Here is a 13,813-nt window from a genome sequence, read left to right as displayed (position 1 = left end):
CTCTCTCTCTCTCTATCATCCGATTGAATCATCATAAGAAGCCATTGGGTTTGACCTAATATTTCTGATTATTTGGCTGACGATTTGATTGAATCGGCAGTGGTGGAGATGATGCGGCGGTGTTCTCATTGCAATAACAATGGTCATAATTCAAGAACATCCGACGAGAGGAGGTGTGAAATTCTTTGGTGTTAGAATAACAGATGGATCTATTCAGAAAAGTGCTAGTAAAGAAATTTATCTTTTCTTTATTACTCTTTTTGTTATGTTGTTGTTATACCAAACCCTTGTTCTCCTTATCATCTTCGAGATTCTACTCCTATTAATGAAGGTTATGCTTCTGATGATCCTAATCATACTTCATGTTCTTCAAATTACCGTGGGGATCGTAAAAAAAACTATAAAATTGACATTTCTTCTAAGGTGGCGGCGGTTTTCTGGTGATGACGGCGGTTTTCCAGTGACGGAGGCGGTTTTACGGTGAAGGAGGCGGTTTTCCGGTGACGGCAGCGGTGGTTGCTTTAGTTTTTTCCAGTTATTTTGTCGACCTTTAGGGTCTGTTCGTTCTCGATCTTTAGAATCTTTTCATCTTTCGACCTTTAGGGTCATTTTATTGAGTCGGTGTCTAGTCAATTTCTTTCCCTTGATGAGGCACTTTACACTTAAAGGTATGTAACTGTCATGAAGTTTTCATAGGAGGGAAATAAGAATTATCATCTATGTAACATTGTGATTTTATCACTTATGAATGAAAATGGTTTCGCTTGGTTTCAAAAAAATAGTTTTTAGACGGAGTTAGAACAAAAGGATGAATTTTGAATTTACGAAAAAAATGGAGTCAAAAAAGAAGTTATAAATAAAATATGGGCTAAAAAGGAAATGACTCAAAATAATATTAAGAGTTAGTATTTTCCAAATGACCCCCCTACTTTATGACCAGCTTCCCACGTAACCCTTTACTTTATCGAAATACCCAGATGGTCTCCTTTTTACCGTTACCGTCAGTTGACTACCAATTGAGTGTTGTACTTTAGCTTATTTCTAGAGATCCCCTTATTAATGTATTTACTTTTCTATTTCCAAGGTTTTTGTCTTTACTTTTCTTCTCTACCATCATCTTCTACGAGAAACTGTGTATTAACTCATTATTACAGAGATAAGTTGCCAAATAAGGGAGAAACTAAAGGACCTAGAGAAAGTATACTTCCATATTTTAGGGTTTTGTCTCTTCGATTTCTAGCTTGTTTGCTTTTATTTTGGTTGGTTCTTTTGGTTGTGGGGTTTTCATCCCTAGTCAAACGAAGAACATTAATAATGGTGGTTGTCTTAAAAAAGGGTTTCTCTGGTAATGATGGTGGTCTTAAAAAAGGGGTTTGAGTGAATAATAGTGGTAAGGTTGTTGGTTGTGATTTTGTGACTACCAATATATTGTAGTTTAGGTAGAACGTTTAGTTGAATCAATTCTCATTAGATTAAATGAACTGATTACAAGTGTTTATATGGAGAGATTAAAAATAGAATTATAACAAACTCTCAACTAACTTGTAAAAAGTGGTTATTATTCTATGTTGTTCGAGTGGATAAATAACCATCCAGCCTCAACTAACATTGTGAGGATACAAAATCGCGGGTTAAGAAGTCAATAGAACCGGGTCGTTGACTGAAAATCAGACCTTCACCTGTTTAATAATTTTGCGGGCACCGACGACGTCTTTGGGCTTAACCTGTGACAAGAGACAAAAACACACGTGATCGTAAGATCCCTGAGCCACCGGGATGGTGCCGGCCTAAGGGGGCTCCGATGGTCAAGTCATTAAGCTTGCATGAGAAAGATACGGGAATGATGTCTTTGGAATGTAACCGTTGGTTGGATGATGGTCGGAGTTTAGGCACAACTCGTAGAGTGGTCGGAGCTCGATCTCTACGAGAAACTGACTTGGTTGGAGAGAGATTATGACATCCTCTGAGGTCCGTCTTTTAGTAACGAAACTCTCGTAAATATTCACGTGGACAAAGTAAGGAAGGTCTGTCCTCCAAGAGAGATAAAGTAACTTGCCTACTTTGATCGTCAAGAGTGAGAAAGATAGGTCGTATCTCCTTGATGAGTGGCCGTCAGGAGAGAGAAATATAGGTCGACCTCCTTTGATGAGTGGTCGTTCTCCTGTGATGAGTGGTCGTCAGGAAAGAGGAATATAGGTCGATCTCCTTTGACGAGTCGTAGGTTGTTCAACGGATGTTGGATCGGTCAATCACAGGGAGAGAATAAGACGACGATAGTAGTATAAGTGATGTAAACAACTAGTTAATCCCTATGTATGAGAGAGAAAGTAGTGGGTTGATGTTGTGATACTTGACAGTGATGCTTGGGTGATGACCAGATGATCTGTGTCATCTTCTTCTGGGTCCTTTTATAGAGTCTTTGATCGGCTGCTACTCGGTGATGAGTTGTCGTCTTAATGGTGGTAACGCATGGGTTGTCACCATTAATACGGATATTGTAACTCCTCTTAACGGGTATATCCGGGATATTGCCGTCTCGAATGAGTGTAACGTTCCCCAACAGCTATATGGTGGGATGTCAGCTGAGGAGATGAGGTTGGACCTCTTTATTCCGAGCTGGATGTGCTTCCGTACTTTGGTGTTGCACAAACATAACAACCCATCTGACTTTTGATCCAGTAGATCTGTTGTAGCTACTAATGGTCCAGCTTCAGGTATAAACTTATATTCCATTAATGTTTCATACAATGATTATGTTAAGTGGCTTTTGATTTATGGTTCTTAAATGATTTTGGGGATGATTTATGGTGGAATGTCTTAATCAACCATGTTTTAGGTTATCTCAAGGAAGATGACATCTATAGTTCGTTTGAAATTTTTGGGTAATCACAAAATAAACTTCAACCATTTGTTTCTTGGACATGCAGGTCTTAATTGAGTATGTTGTTTGAGATCTTAAATAGAGAGGCTATAGGATCTAAATTAGCTCCTAAAGATGGTAATTGGGGTTTCAATAAGGGTATCTCCATTAATGGAGAAAAATTGGTAGTCAAAAGAAAAATATTATTCCACTGTCAAACTCCCTACTACTTAAAAGAAAAATGTTAGAAACCCCAAAACCCCTATTAAAATATCTTCTTTCAAGGATTTATTCCAGTTTCATCATCCCCTCTAGAATTCTAGTTTCTTTTAGAAACCCAAAAACCACCATTAAAGGAAGAAGAATCAAGCTTCCTCAATTTGAGCAACAAAAATATAATAATTCCAACACCAAAACCTAAAGCAGCACTAGAATCGATCAATGAAACTGCAACACAAATCAACATCACAAATAATCCTTCCTTACTTTTTTATCCCTTGAAGCCATTGTTAATTCAATCCCTGAAAGTGATAGAAGAACACTCAAAATCCCAATTGGAAATTGAGTTAATATTCTCACAAACGAGTTCTCAAAAATAAGACCTAATATCAATTTCCCAATCCCTAAATACAGAACTGCATCTCCACTTCTTCCACCAAATTTGTATTGTCCTGCTAATCCTCATGCTCCATGACAACAAGGCATTGCTCCCAATGGATTAAGTTCATGAGTCCAACACTATATGAAACAGAAGTAGCTTAAACTTCTTTTCAAGAAATTTGTAAAAATAAATAAATTGAAGAAAAATTGGACCTCCATTAGTGGAGGTCAATGAAAGAAAAATAAAAAGCGAAAAAAAGAAGATGATGACAAAGAAGAAAGATAAAGACAAAAACATTAGAAATAGAAAAGTAAATATATTAATAAGGGTATCTCTGGAAATAAGCAAAAGTGAAACAGTCAATTGGTAGTCAACTGACGGTAACGGTAAAAGGAGAGGGCTACGCGGGAAGCTGATCATAAAGTAGGGGGTCATTTGGGAAATAATCCTCATATGAATAATTAACAATTAAGTTTTTTTTTTTCATTCGCAAAATACTCTTACCCACTAAAATTCACTTTCTCTCTTTCAAATAAAATACGGAAACTTTTAAGTTTTTTTGTCCTTCTTCATCTTCGAGTTTTCTTCATAGTGTCTTTCATTTTTCTTCTCCTTGTTCTGATCTTCCACTGGCGAAAGACCAAAAGAAAACAAAGATGAAATAAAATGGACATTGAGAATTTTTAGTGTTTCGATCAAAACTAATAATGAGATACCAAAGGTTTCCCAAGATTCGCGAAGAAGTTAACAGTTGTTCACAAAGATTTCCTAAGCTTGTACTTGTTCTATAACTCGGTGTGGTAACATTATAGTCCATTTGAAAGCATTAGTCGCAACGAAATTTTCAAATGAACCATACAATGGTTGCATATATACCGAGTCACAAGACCATTATTGTAATTGTAAATAAGCATTTTCCATGAAGTTATCTTTTCAATAGAAATAAAGTTGTAATAAACCAAAATATGTTTAGCTCATGAGTAATGTAATACGGTATGATCAATAGTTTGGTGTTATTACAACATGGATAATCAAACTTATTATTAATGTATTTACCAACGCGTTGATCTAATTTGATCTTTATCTTCTTCCGGCAAACAAATATGTTCAGGTTTTTCTTCTTTCTTTCTAAGACGTCAAACGAATGAGAGAGAAATTGAGTGTCTGTTGTACATTTAGCATATCTCTGGAACTACAATCGATTGGAAATGAAAAAAATGAAGAACAAACCCTAATTTCGCTTTTCTCCTAATTTGTTATGAAGTTGTTTATGAATTTAGAAGTGGAAAACGACCTGACATGGACGCCCATAAGTAACTATACGTCGGCTCGGATCGGACGAAACTGATATTTTTTGAAACGCTGCATGTCATGGGTACTACCTTGCGACAGGGGGGAGCGAGCTTCGGGCATGTCGAGTTCAGGTCATACATCGAGAAATATGACAAAACGAAAAGTTAATAAAGACAGAGAAATAAATATATGTAAAATGTGATAGAATAATAGACCGATAAAAATGAAGAAAAATTAACTCATCCAAAGTAAGATACTTTAAACCTTAAAAGAATCTTATAAGACTTCACGTAAAATTCAAGAAATTTATAGATTTAAAACCTATCATTTTTTTCGTTTTTCCTTAAAACCTTCTTTTTTTCTCTCTCCTATTGTTTTCTAATTCTCCCTCTCTCATGGAAGAGTTGCAAAAGGTCGCCCACATCTATCAGAGAGTTCTTACCAGGTTTACCTATCTCTCTCTCGAAAGTAGAAACTCTTGTGCGGTAAAAAAAATTAGGGCGATGGCAAACGCCCATTTTATACTAAAAATCTAAGGTAGTGGGTCCCCAGAAAATCCGTGCAGCAGAGATCCTGAGTTTGAGACTTTCTACACCAAAAATATTCTTTTAAACGAAGGTATTCGTGCTTGGATGACAACTCAGGATCAGCCTCATGAAAACCTTATATTCCTTGAGAAGGTTTTATCCCGTGGAAACACTATTTAATTGAACTTCAACATTAATAGAACATATACAGTTGCAATATGCAGGTTTCTAATACGGTCGCCCACTACCCCTGTCAAGCTTATAGCTGACCATTTTCCAAATGTCAGGCTTCCAGGAAAAATTCTCAATTTTAGGAGTATATGATAGTTCTAAATTCTTGGCAGGTCCCATGTGTTTGTGTTATGCAACACCCCTATCGAGTCGGGACGAGCAGGCAATTAAGTACTTCGGGTGTTCGGGTAAGCGGATTCAACAGGCGGCCTTTTCTGACAACCCCTTGCGCCATAGCCCGCCCAAGCCCATTGAGGAAGTTGGTCCGAACATGCAGTGGGTTTGTGAGAATCGAGCAAAAGAAATTTTGAAGACACCCACTCGTGGTTTATCAGCCATAAAGAACAACGTGTTTAGAGCGATTAATTGACCTCCTAGCCTTTTATAAGAGTCCCAGTACCATTATAAGCCACAAAGGAGCCATTTTGGACAATGTGAACTTTTTAGTACTTTCTTTACTTTGAAAACATAGTCCCACGTCACAAACTCGAAGTTAGAAATTTTATGGGATTGTGCAATAAAGCCAACGACCTAAACCTACACTTTTTAGGACATGACGTGCCAGTGCGCGTGCTTCTAACTTGCTTGCATTAGACTATCATTTTTTCTGTTAAAAGCTTGCATTAGTCTATTGCGTTTTCAAAAGTAAGTGTAATTTACAAAATAGCAGGCTTATTACACCGTATTACCTACTGTAATTACAGTGGGCGTCCATCGAGTTAAATCCAACGGGAGTGGACATGATATTTAGCGGGTCAGGCGGGTTCTACCTCAGTCAGGCGGTACCCATGGTCATTCACGGACTTGTGTGTCCACGGATGGGTTCGGGCCTTCGGTATACTTCCCACCCCAACATGGAGGTTCCAAAATTTTGCCTGTCAATAGGCGCCAATAGCAGGAATCCGAGGCGCCTATAAAACTACAAATACAAACAAAGAAGTAGATTCCTCAAACAAACATAAGACCTGAATTCGTCCGGTCCAATTCTTTTTTGTCCCTAAAAAAATGGAAGAAATAGGAGTTTTGTTGATGCGCCCAATCTCAACTTACCTCGAAGAAGAACTCGACAAGAGATTTAACCTCTTTAGGTACTGGAACTTCCCTTCTTCACAAAAGCAATTTCTCAAAGAAAATTCGAATTCAATCCGAGGAATTGTTGGAAATGCTTGTGGTGGAGTTGATGCAGATTTGATCGATTCATTACCAAAATTGGAAATAATATCTAATCATGGTGTTGGTGTTGATCAGATCAATTTAGTTAGAAGCGAAGAGAAAGGAATTAGGGTTACTAATACCCCTGATGTTTTGACTGATGAAGTTGCTGATATTGCTATTGGTTTGATTTTGGCTACTTTGAGAAGGATATGTGAGAGTGATCGGTACTTAAGGAGTGGGTTATGGAAGAAAGGGGATTTCAAATTAACTACAAAGGTTAGATTTTGATTCTTCTTTCCTTTTGATGTGGGTATTTGGTAAATTCTTTGCTTTTGGACTTGTAAACAATTGATTTTATGAGATTTATGTGTGACAATTGAAAAGGATCAATGGGATAATATTCAATGGTCCCTTGAATTGATGATATTTTTTTCCGAATATTGACTACAATGGTCATTACAAATGCATTGATAGATATGATGTGATAAGCACGATAACTGCTGAATAATTACTCTGAATAATTATTGGCCTAAAGCCTAACGAAATTAATGGCCTAAAGCCCAACGAAATTAAATGGCCTAAAGCCCACCGAAACTAATTACTCACCGAAGTTCAATATTTCTGGATTTGCACATCCACAGGATCGAACCTGGGACCTCCGCATTGCGGAGTAGATGCACTTACCAACTGGGCTACCAGTTGTTGGCTTGAATTGATGATATTGATTACAAGTCTTACATCTGTGTTACATTGACACTCTTGGCTTGAATTGATTGATATTGATTACAAGTCTTACATCTGTGTTACATTGACACTCGTACGAGGTATCCGAGATAGTAATCTAAAGAATCCCAAGACTCCGACACTGTTGCAAATGTTTTATTTGAAAATTCTTACCCTTTTCACTATATTTTGCTTCTTTCCTCGTGAGAGTCTTGTTGATCTTTCTTATTACATGGTACACTCTCGAACATTTTCTTTATCTTGAAGGGATTACATTTTCTATCGGTTTGATTTTGGCTACTTTGAGAAGGATATGGGAGAGTGATTGGTACGTAAGGAGTGGGTTATGGAAGAAAGGGGATTTCAAATTAACTAAAAAGGTTAGATTTTGATCTTCCTTTGTGATTTTCACCTTGTAAGTACGGCTTAGACAGACCAAACTGATTACTACTATCCAGTTGTCCGACTAGTATCCACGTATTCGATATGGGTGTCCATATCTGACACGGCAAAACTATTAAAAAGGAGCATTCTTATTTCATGTTACATACGATTTTATTGCTTGAAATAGTGTAAATCTTTTTTCCCAGCAGCGCAATCAAAATTAGTTCCTTTCGCTGTTCTTAGTCAGTTTATTTGTTGGATGAATGCAAAGTTTGCAGAATTTTTCTTGTCCAATCTTATAGAAACTAAGGAGTTAAATTTCAAATATTATGGGAAAAATGACCAAAATATTTCCATTTTTCATGCCTACGGAAATTTCATTCCTTGATAGCAACCAATTACTAACAGTACTGCATTATTCTTTTTGCAGTTCTCCGGGAAGAAAGTAGGTATTCTGGGTTTGGGAAGGATTGGTTTAGCAATTGCCAAGAGAGCTGAAGCTTTTGGTTGTCCAATAAGCTACCACTCCAGAACCAAAAAGCCTGAATCACAGTATAAGTATCATCCAGACGTCCTGGAATTAGCTGCCAACTGTGATATTCTCGTGGTTGGGTGCTCACTCACACCAGAAACTCGTCACATTGTAAACCAACAAGTTATAGCCGCATTGGGTCCAAAAGGAGTTCTTATTAATATTGGGCGTGGTCTTCATGTTGACGAACCCGCACTTGTCTCTGCACTGGTTGAAGGTCGGTTAGGTGGAGCCGGGCTTGACGTATTTGAAAACGAGCCAGAAGTACCAGAACAACTATTTAAGCTCGATAATGTGGTGCTGCTACCACATGTTGGAACTAGTACTTGGGAAACCCGTAAGGTAATGGCGGATCTTGTGATTGGGAACTTGGAAGCTCACTTTCAGAACAAACCTTTGTTAACCCCTGTTGTTTAATTAACTACCTGTATTCAAAGGGAATTCTATGTCAATTGACTATTCGTAGGACCTGTTATGTCGAAATGAAGGGTCGATTATATTATCCCTCTCATTATGATGAACCTGTTAATGCGGATATGCTCCTGGCAAAGACTTCAATATTAAGATTGATCAGTGAGGATCATTGATTTGGAATATTTTGTTATCGACATAATATACCTTCTATTCACTTGCAAGTTTTGATTGATCAATGAAGACAACTTCAAACAACAATAATTACTAAACCAGGGTTAAGTGTATCACTAGTTCATCTTTGGACTAGGTTGAAGGCTTATCTGAGTACACCACTCTTGTCAAATCATTAGATACGAAAAGTGAAGTTTTATCTATTAGGAGTTTGTTTGTATGTGTAGATTTATCTAGACTCCTGCTCGGAGATGCCGCAGGTCAGAATCTTATATAACAGCTTTCAATCGCCGGACTGTGATAGATAGAGAGCATTTGAGTTCAACATCATCTTTGTCAATCATATCTGTGCAGAAAACCACCCAATTGTTTGAAGTTGGAGGCCGGAGGTCTAAAGAAAGCTGCAATCAATAGAAGTTACCTAATCCTCTCATCCCAAAAGGAAGAACGTGAAATTCTTTTTTTTCCTTTCTGCAGGGACCAGGAGATTAGGTCTAGCCATAAGAAGAATGCTTGGTATAAAGGTAGGTATACGGTATACTGGCTACTGCCAAGGACAATTCCGTGGTCTAAAATGGACCTACAACTTAGATATAGGATGATATGAAGTATAAAACCTTGATTGATGTAATTAGGATTATACAAGAGAATTCTACAACCTAATACAGAGTTAGCAAACAAAAAGAGCAACATAATACTAAACTCTATGTGGTTCATTACTCTATTAGTACTACTTGTAATTGAGAGCAGAGGAAATTGAAGAACCCCCTTTGAAGATGAGGAAATTGAGAGACTCCAATGCAAAATATATGAAAGTCCCCTTTGAATGTGTGAAAAAACAACCAAAGTTGGTTCCCACCACACATTGCCATCCTCCCCCATATTTCTTGTCAAATTCCTGCTTTTCAATTAACACCCAAACATTTTAATTTCAAGCAAAACACTAAACCCTAAACCCATATATATAGAGAGAGAGAGAAGGAGAGAGAGTTGAGTAACCTTTTTAATGTGGGAAGCAATGGATTTGCAATCAAGAACATCATAAAGATCAAGGGCTTGGCAAGCACAAGTCATGGCTTGGATTTGCATCTTTACTGGCATATCTGTATCCTCTATCATTGCTTTCCCTTCCAACATCTTTCTCTTCTCTCTCTAGTGAGCTTTCTCTCTCTCTCTCTCTCTCTCTCTCTCTCTCTCTCTCTTGAAGATTCTCAAAGAAACAAGATAAACCTCAAACTCTTTTAGGAATTAGAAATCTGAGAGAAACCCACGTATTTAATGTTAATGCAGAAAACTTTGAGAATTGGGCACGTAAACCAACTTTTCCTCTCAATTAAAGATCGTTTGGCCTTATTATATGATCTCTCTCTCTCTAGATCTATTTGTAAAAAAGTTGAGAATCTCCCCCTCTTTTGACAGGAGGCGACTCAGATTCTTTCTTACAAGATAATGATGTTTTATCATCGCCACATATATACTTGATGTATTCACTGTCACATTAAAAGTATCACTTATCCAAACATTTGTCACTCAACCCTACGGGAAGGTCCATAGTACAAGAATTAATTTCCTAGAATCCTAACCTAACTAGTTTCAACAAGAACAAAGAAATCCTAACCTAACTAATTTTATGGCTCCACTTTCTAGGGACTTCCAAATCTATAGTTACAAGAATTAAAATTGGAATTTATAAAAGTTAATGGGGGAAATATTTGTAAAGACTAAATTTCCTTTCTAATTTCTCCTTAACTTTGAAATACTTATAACTTTGGGAGATTTTAAAAGGCCTCCCCGTTTTTGTTAAAAGACCTCCCCATGGTTTCGTTGACTTAGTAAAAAACCTTTGACTTAGCTTGGTTAAAGGGCCCCCTCTTTGAATGGGTGAAAAAAACCCCCTTAAAAGGTGTATTTCACCCACATCATTTGACCACGCCACATCATCATCTTCTCCGGCAGGGTCGCCGGCCGGCCAAACTTCCGGCCGGCGACCTTCAAATTTTTTTTTTTTTTTTTTATTCTCTCTCTCTCTCTCTAAAAACAATTTATTTTTTTTTTTTTCTCTCTCTAGATCTGGTTCATATGAACCAGATCTAGAGAGAGAAAAAAAAAAAAAAAAAAAAATTGTTTTTAGAGAGAGAGAGGATAAAAAAAAAAAAAAATTTTGAAGGTCGCCGGCCGGAAGTTTGGCCGGCCGGCGACCATGCCGGAGAAGATGATGATGTGGCGTGGTCAACATCACCGGTCTTGGGTTAAGTTTGACCTAACGGCGTTAACTTTGCCGTTAGGTCAAATATTGATGAAGGAGGTGCTCTTTTGTAGAGGGGGCCCTATAACCAAATGGGTTATAATGAGGGGCGCTTTTAGCGGGGAGGCCTTTTAACAAAAACGGGGGGGCCTTTTAAAATTTCCCTATAACTTTTTATCATTAACTTTCTAATTAAGAGCATCTGTAAGATGATGTGGAAGTAGTTAAATAGAGATGTCTCAAGACTACAATCTATTTCTAGAGTGTTCTCTTGAGATATCTCTAATCGTCAACTTCATCAATATTTGAATTTCAACCAATAGAAATCGAGTATTCTATATTTTCTAAATAACTAATTATTCTTTTACAAAAATAACTATCGCACATATGTAAATAGGATAAGTTTAGAATTTTACACCGGGAACAAAAAAAATGTGTGGATCTTTATTTGTTACCTCTTCCATCAATTAGCAGTTCAACTTGAAAACATTACAGTTACCTCTACCATCAATTAGCAGTTACCACGTGGCAAATTGATTTTTCAGATTTTACTTTGTTTTCATCAAAATTATAACCGTTTATTTGTTTTGATAAAGTTTTTGTATAAATATTATTTATTATTCCCCTAAAACAACCTTAATACCAAGCTAAAATATGTTTGTAAGTTTCTTGTAATATTAATTTTACTTAATTTAAGAAAACCTAATGATATACTAAATGTTAACAAATAGGAGAACATGTAAGTAATATTAAGAACAAAAAAGAACTGTAAACCAATTAACAAAGATAATCTCTATTTGTTATTATCTTCCAAGTGAGATCCGCTTTCAATATATTTGGTCTAAAACAATATCCAGAAAAAGTGGCATCTTTTCCACTCCTTTTGCAAACTGAATTTGCAAATCTTATAAACTGGGTTTGCAAAAGTTTACAAACTGGATTGTCAAATTTTACAATCTGAGTTTGCAAACTCGGTTTACAGGGTGTTCACTTATTTTACATGTCTCCAAACTCAGTTGGTAGAATGATAAATCAGTTTGCATATCTCGTAAACTTGGTTAGTATAATGAAAAGTCAGTTTGTGCATCTTAAATAATCAATTTGCCGAATGCAAACTCAGTTTCTGTATCTCGCAAACTTGTCATGCAGAATGCAAACTAAATCCGCATCTCGCAAACTTAGTTTGCAGATCTCGCAAACTCGATCTGCAGAATAAAAACTCAGTTGCATATCTCACTAACTCGGTCTGCAGAATGCAAACTCAACTTGCATATCTCGCAAACTCGGTCTACATAATGTAAAGTCAGTTTGCAGACCTCGCAAATTCAGTCTACAAAATAAAAACTCAATTGCAGATCTCGCAAACTCAATCTGGACAATGAAAACTCAATTTGCAGAATCTCGCATACTCGGTCTGCGAAATGCAAGTTCAGTTTGCAACATACATACACAGTTTATAGAGTGCAAACTTAGTTTGCAAATCCGGAAGAGAGAGAGTTTCTAGAGAGAGAAAAGGAGTTAACTAAATGAAGGAATGAAAAAGAGAGTCCTTCAAGAAAGTCTAAAACAAAGTTACCTATCAATGGATGCAAAAGGAAAAAAAAAATGTAAAGGGACGTTTTTAGTAAGGCCGCGACTTTGGGGAATAATAAAAAGTCTCCGGGGAATAAAGATTTTAATCAATTTGATTTGACTTATAGAGCAATTTCATTTTGAGTCCACAAATTGATTTTTTTTTATTTTTTACCTCCTAATCATCATCTCTATATCTCTTTCTCTCTCTCCTGCTCATCCTCTCTCTGTCACTAATTCTCTCTCTCTCGGTCTGACCATTTATGAGAAATTAGAAGTAAAATCTTGTCAACAAGTATTAATGGAAACCATTTAAGAAGAGCCATGGTTGTACAAAATGTTGAAAACTCTAACATCTTTTTTGGTAGAACTGCACCTGAAGGTCAAATTATTTATGGAATTGGAGATACCTAGATGAAGCAATCAATTGAAAAGTTCAAAATAAGTAAAAGGTTGTAAATGATTTCGGGTTTAACCTATTGTAATTCTAACAACCATGTGAGAATTTGCATTATGAGTACAAATATCTAACCGTACAAATTAGGGTTTTTTTTGTTGAAGAAATTAGGGTTCTTATAATGCATGTTCAACACATCAATAAACAAAATTCCCAATCACCTCAACATAGAAATCAATAATCATTACAAAAATACAAAACAACTAGATCGATTATCGAAGGAATCAATCTGCGAGAGAGAAAAAGTGACTGACCTCCATGGATAGAGCTCGGAGTGGTAAGCCAAGATGAAATCGACTGTAAGTTTGGTAAGGACGGCTGAAGGAGTTGGTGGACGAGATTGCATAAAAGAAATTGGAGTGTTTGGTGGTTCATGATTTAGAAATACCTTATTCCAAACATCAATGGAAGCCTGATGTGTTGTTTCAGTAGCTGGTAGATCTAAAATAATGGTCGAACACCAGTTTGATCATAGATTATGCTTTATTTGTCTCAACCTTTTCTCTTGATGAAATTGATGGATCAAAATACTAATTTGATTGTGAAAATTACAAAATGAAAATGAAACCCCAACTCTTTCTCATCTATTAGTTTTCTCTGTTCTTCCCATCTAGGTTTTGTTAAGAGAGAAGATGAATATTAGGGATC

At 36.6% G+C, this 13,813-nt stretch overlaps 2 protein-coding genes across 2 annotated transcripts; one reads left to right on the top strand and one right to left on the bottom strand.

Annotated features, from left to right (window-relative positions):
- Window positions 1-6,464: 6,464 nt before the first annotated feature.
- On the top strand, window positions 6,465-8,900 carry LOC147538966 (glyoxylate/hydroxypyruvate/pyruvate reductase 2KGR-like). Its single transcript, XM_086643446.1, has 2 exons — window positions 6,465-6,943; window positions 8,205-8,900. The coding sequence occupies exons 1-2, from the start codon at window positions 6,518-6,520 to the stop codon at window positions 8,721-8,723; spliced, it is 945 nt and encodes a 314-aa protein (XP_086499572.1). The 5' UTR covers window positions 6,465-6,517; the 3' UTR covers window positions 8,724-8,900.
- Window positions 8,901-9,495: 595 nt separating this feature from the next.
- LOC147538965 (uncharacterized) lies at window positions 9,496-10,065 on the bottom strand. Its single transcript, XM_086643447.1, has 2 exons — window positions 9,891-10,065; window positions 9,496-9,789 (listed from the first exon to the last, which is right to left on the bottom strand). The coding sequence occupies exons 1-2, from the start codon at window positions 10,026-10,028 to the stop codon at window positions 9,622-9,624; spliced, it is 306 nt and encodes a 101-aa protein (XP_086499573.1). The 5' UTR covers window positions 10,029-10,065; the 3' UTR covers window positions 9,496-9,621.
- Between the last annotated feature and the right edge of the window lie 3,748 nt (window positions 10,066-13,813).

Source organism: Eschscholzia californica, unplaced genomic scaffold (assembly GCF_041429995.1).
Source record: "Eschscholzia californica isolate CP2 unplaced genomic scaffold, dmEscCali1.0.p SCAF_5, whole genome shotgun sequence".
NCBI lineage: Eukaryota > Viridiplantae > Streptophyta > Magnoliopsida > Ranunculales > Papaveraceae > Eschscholzia > Eschscholzia californica.
This window is presented reverse-complemented; position numbering and strand designations above follow the sequence as displayed.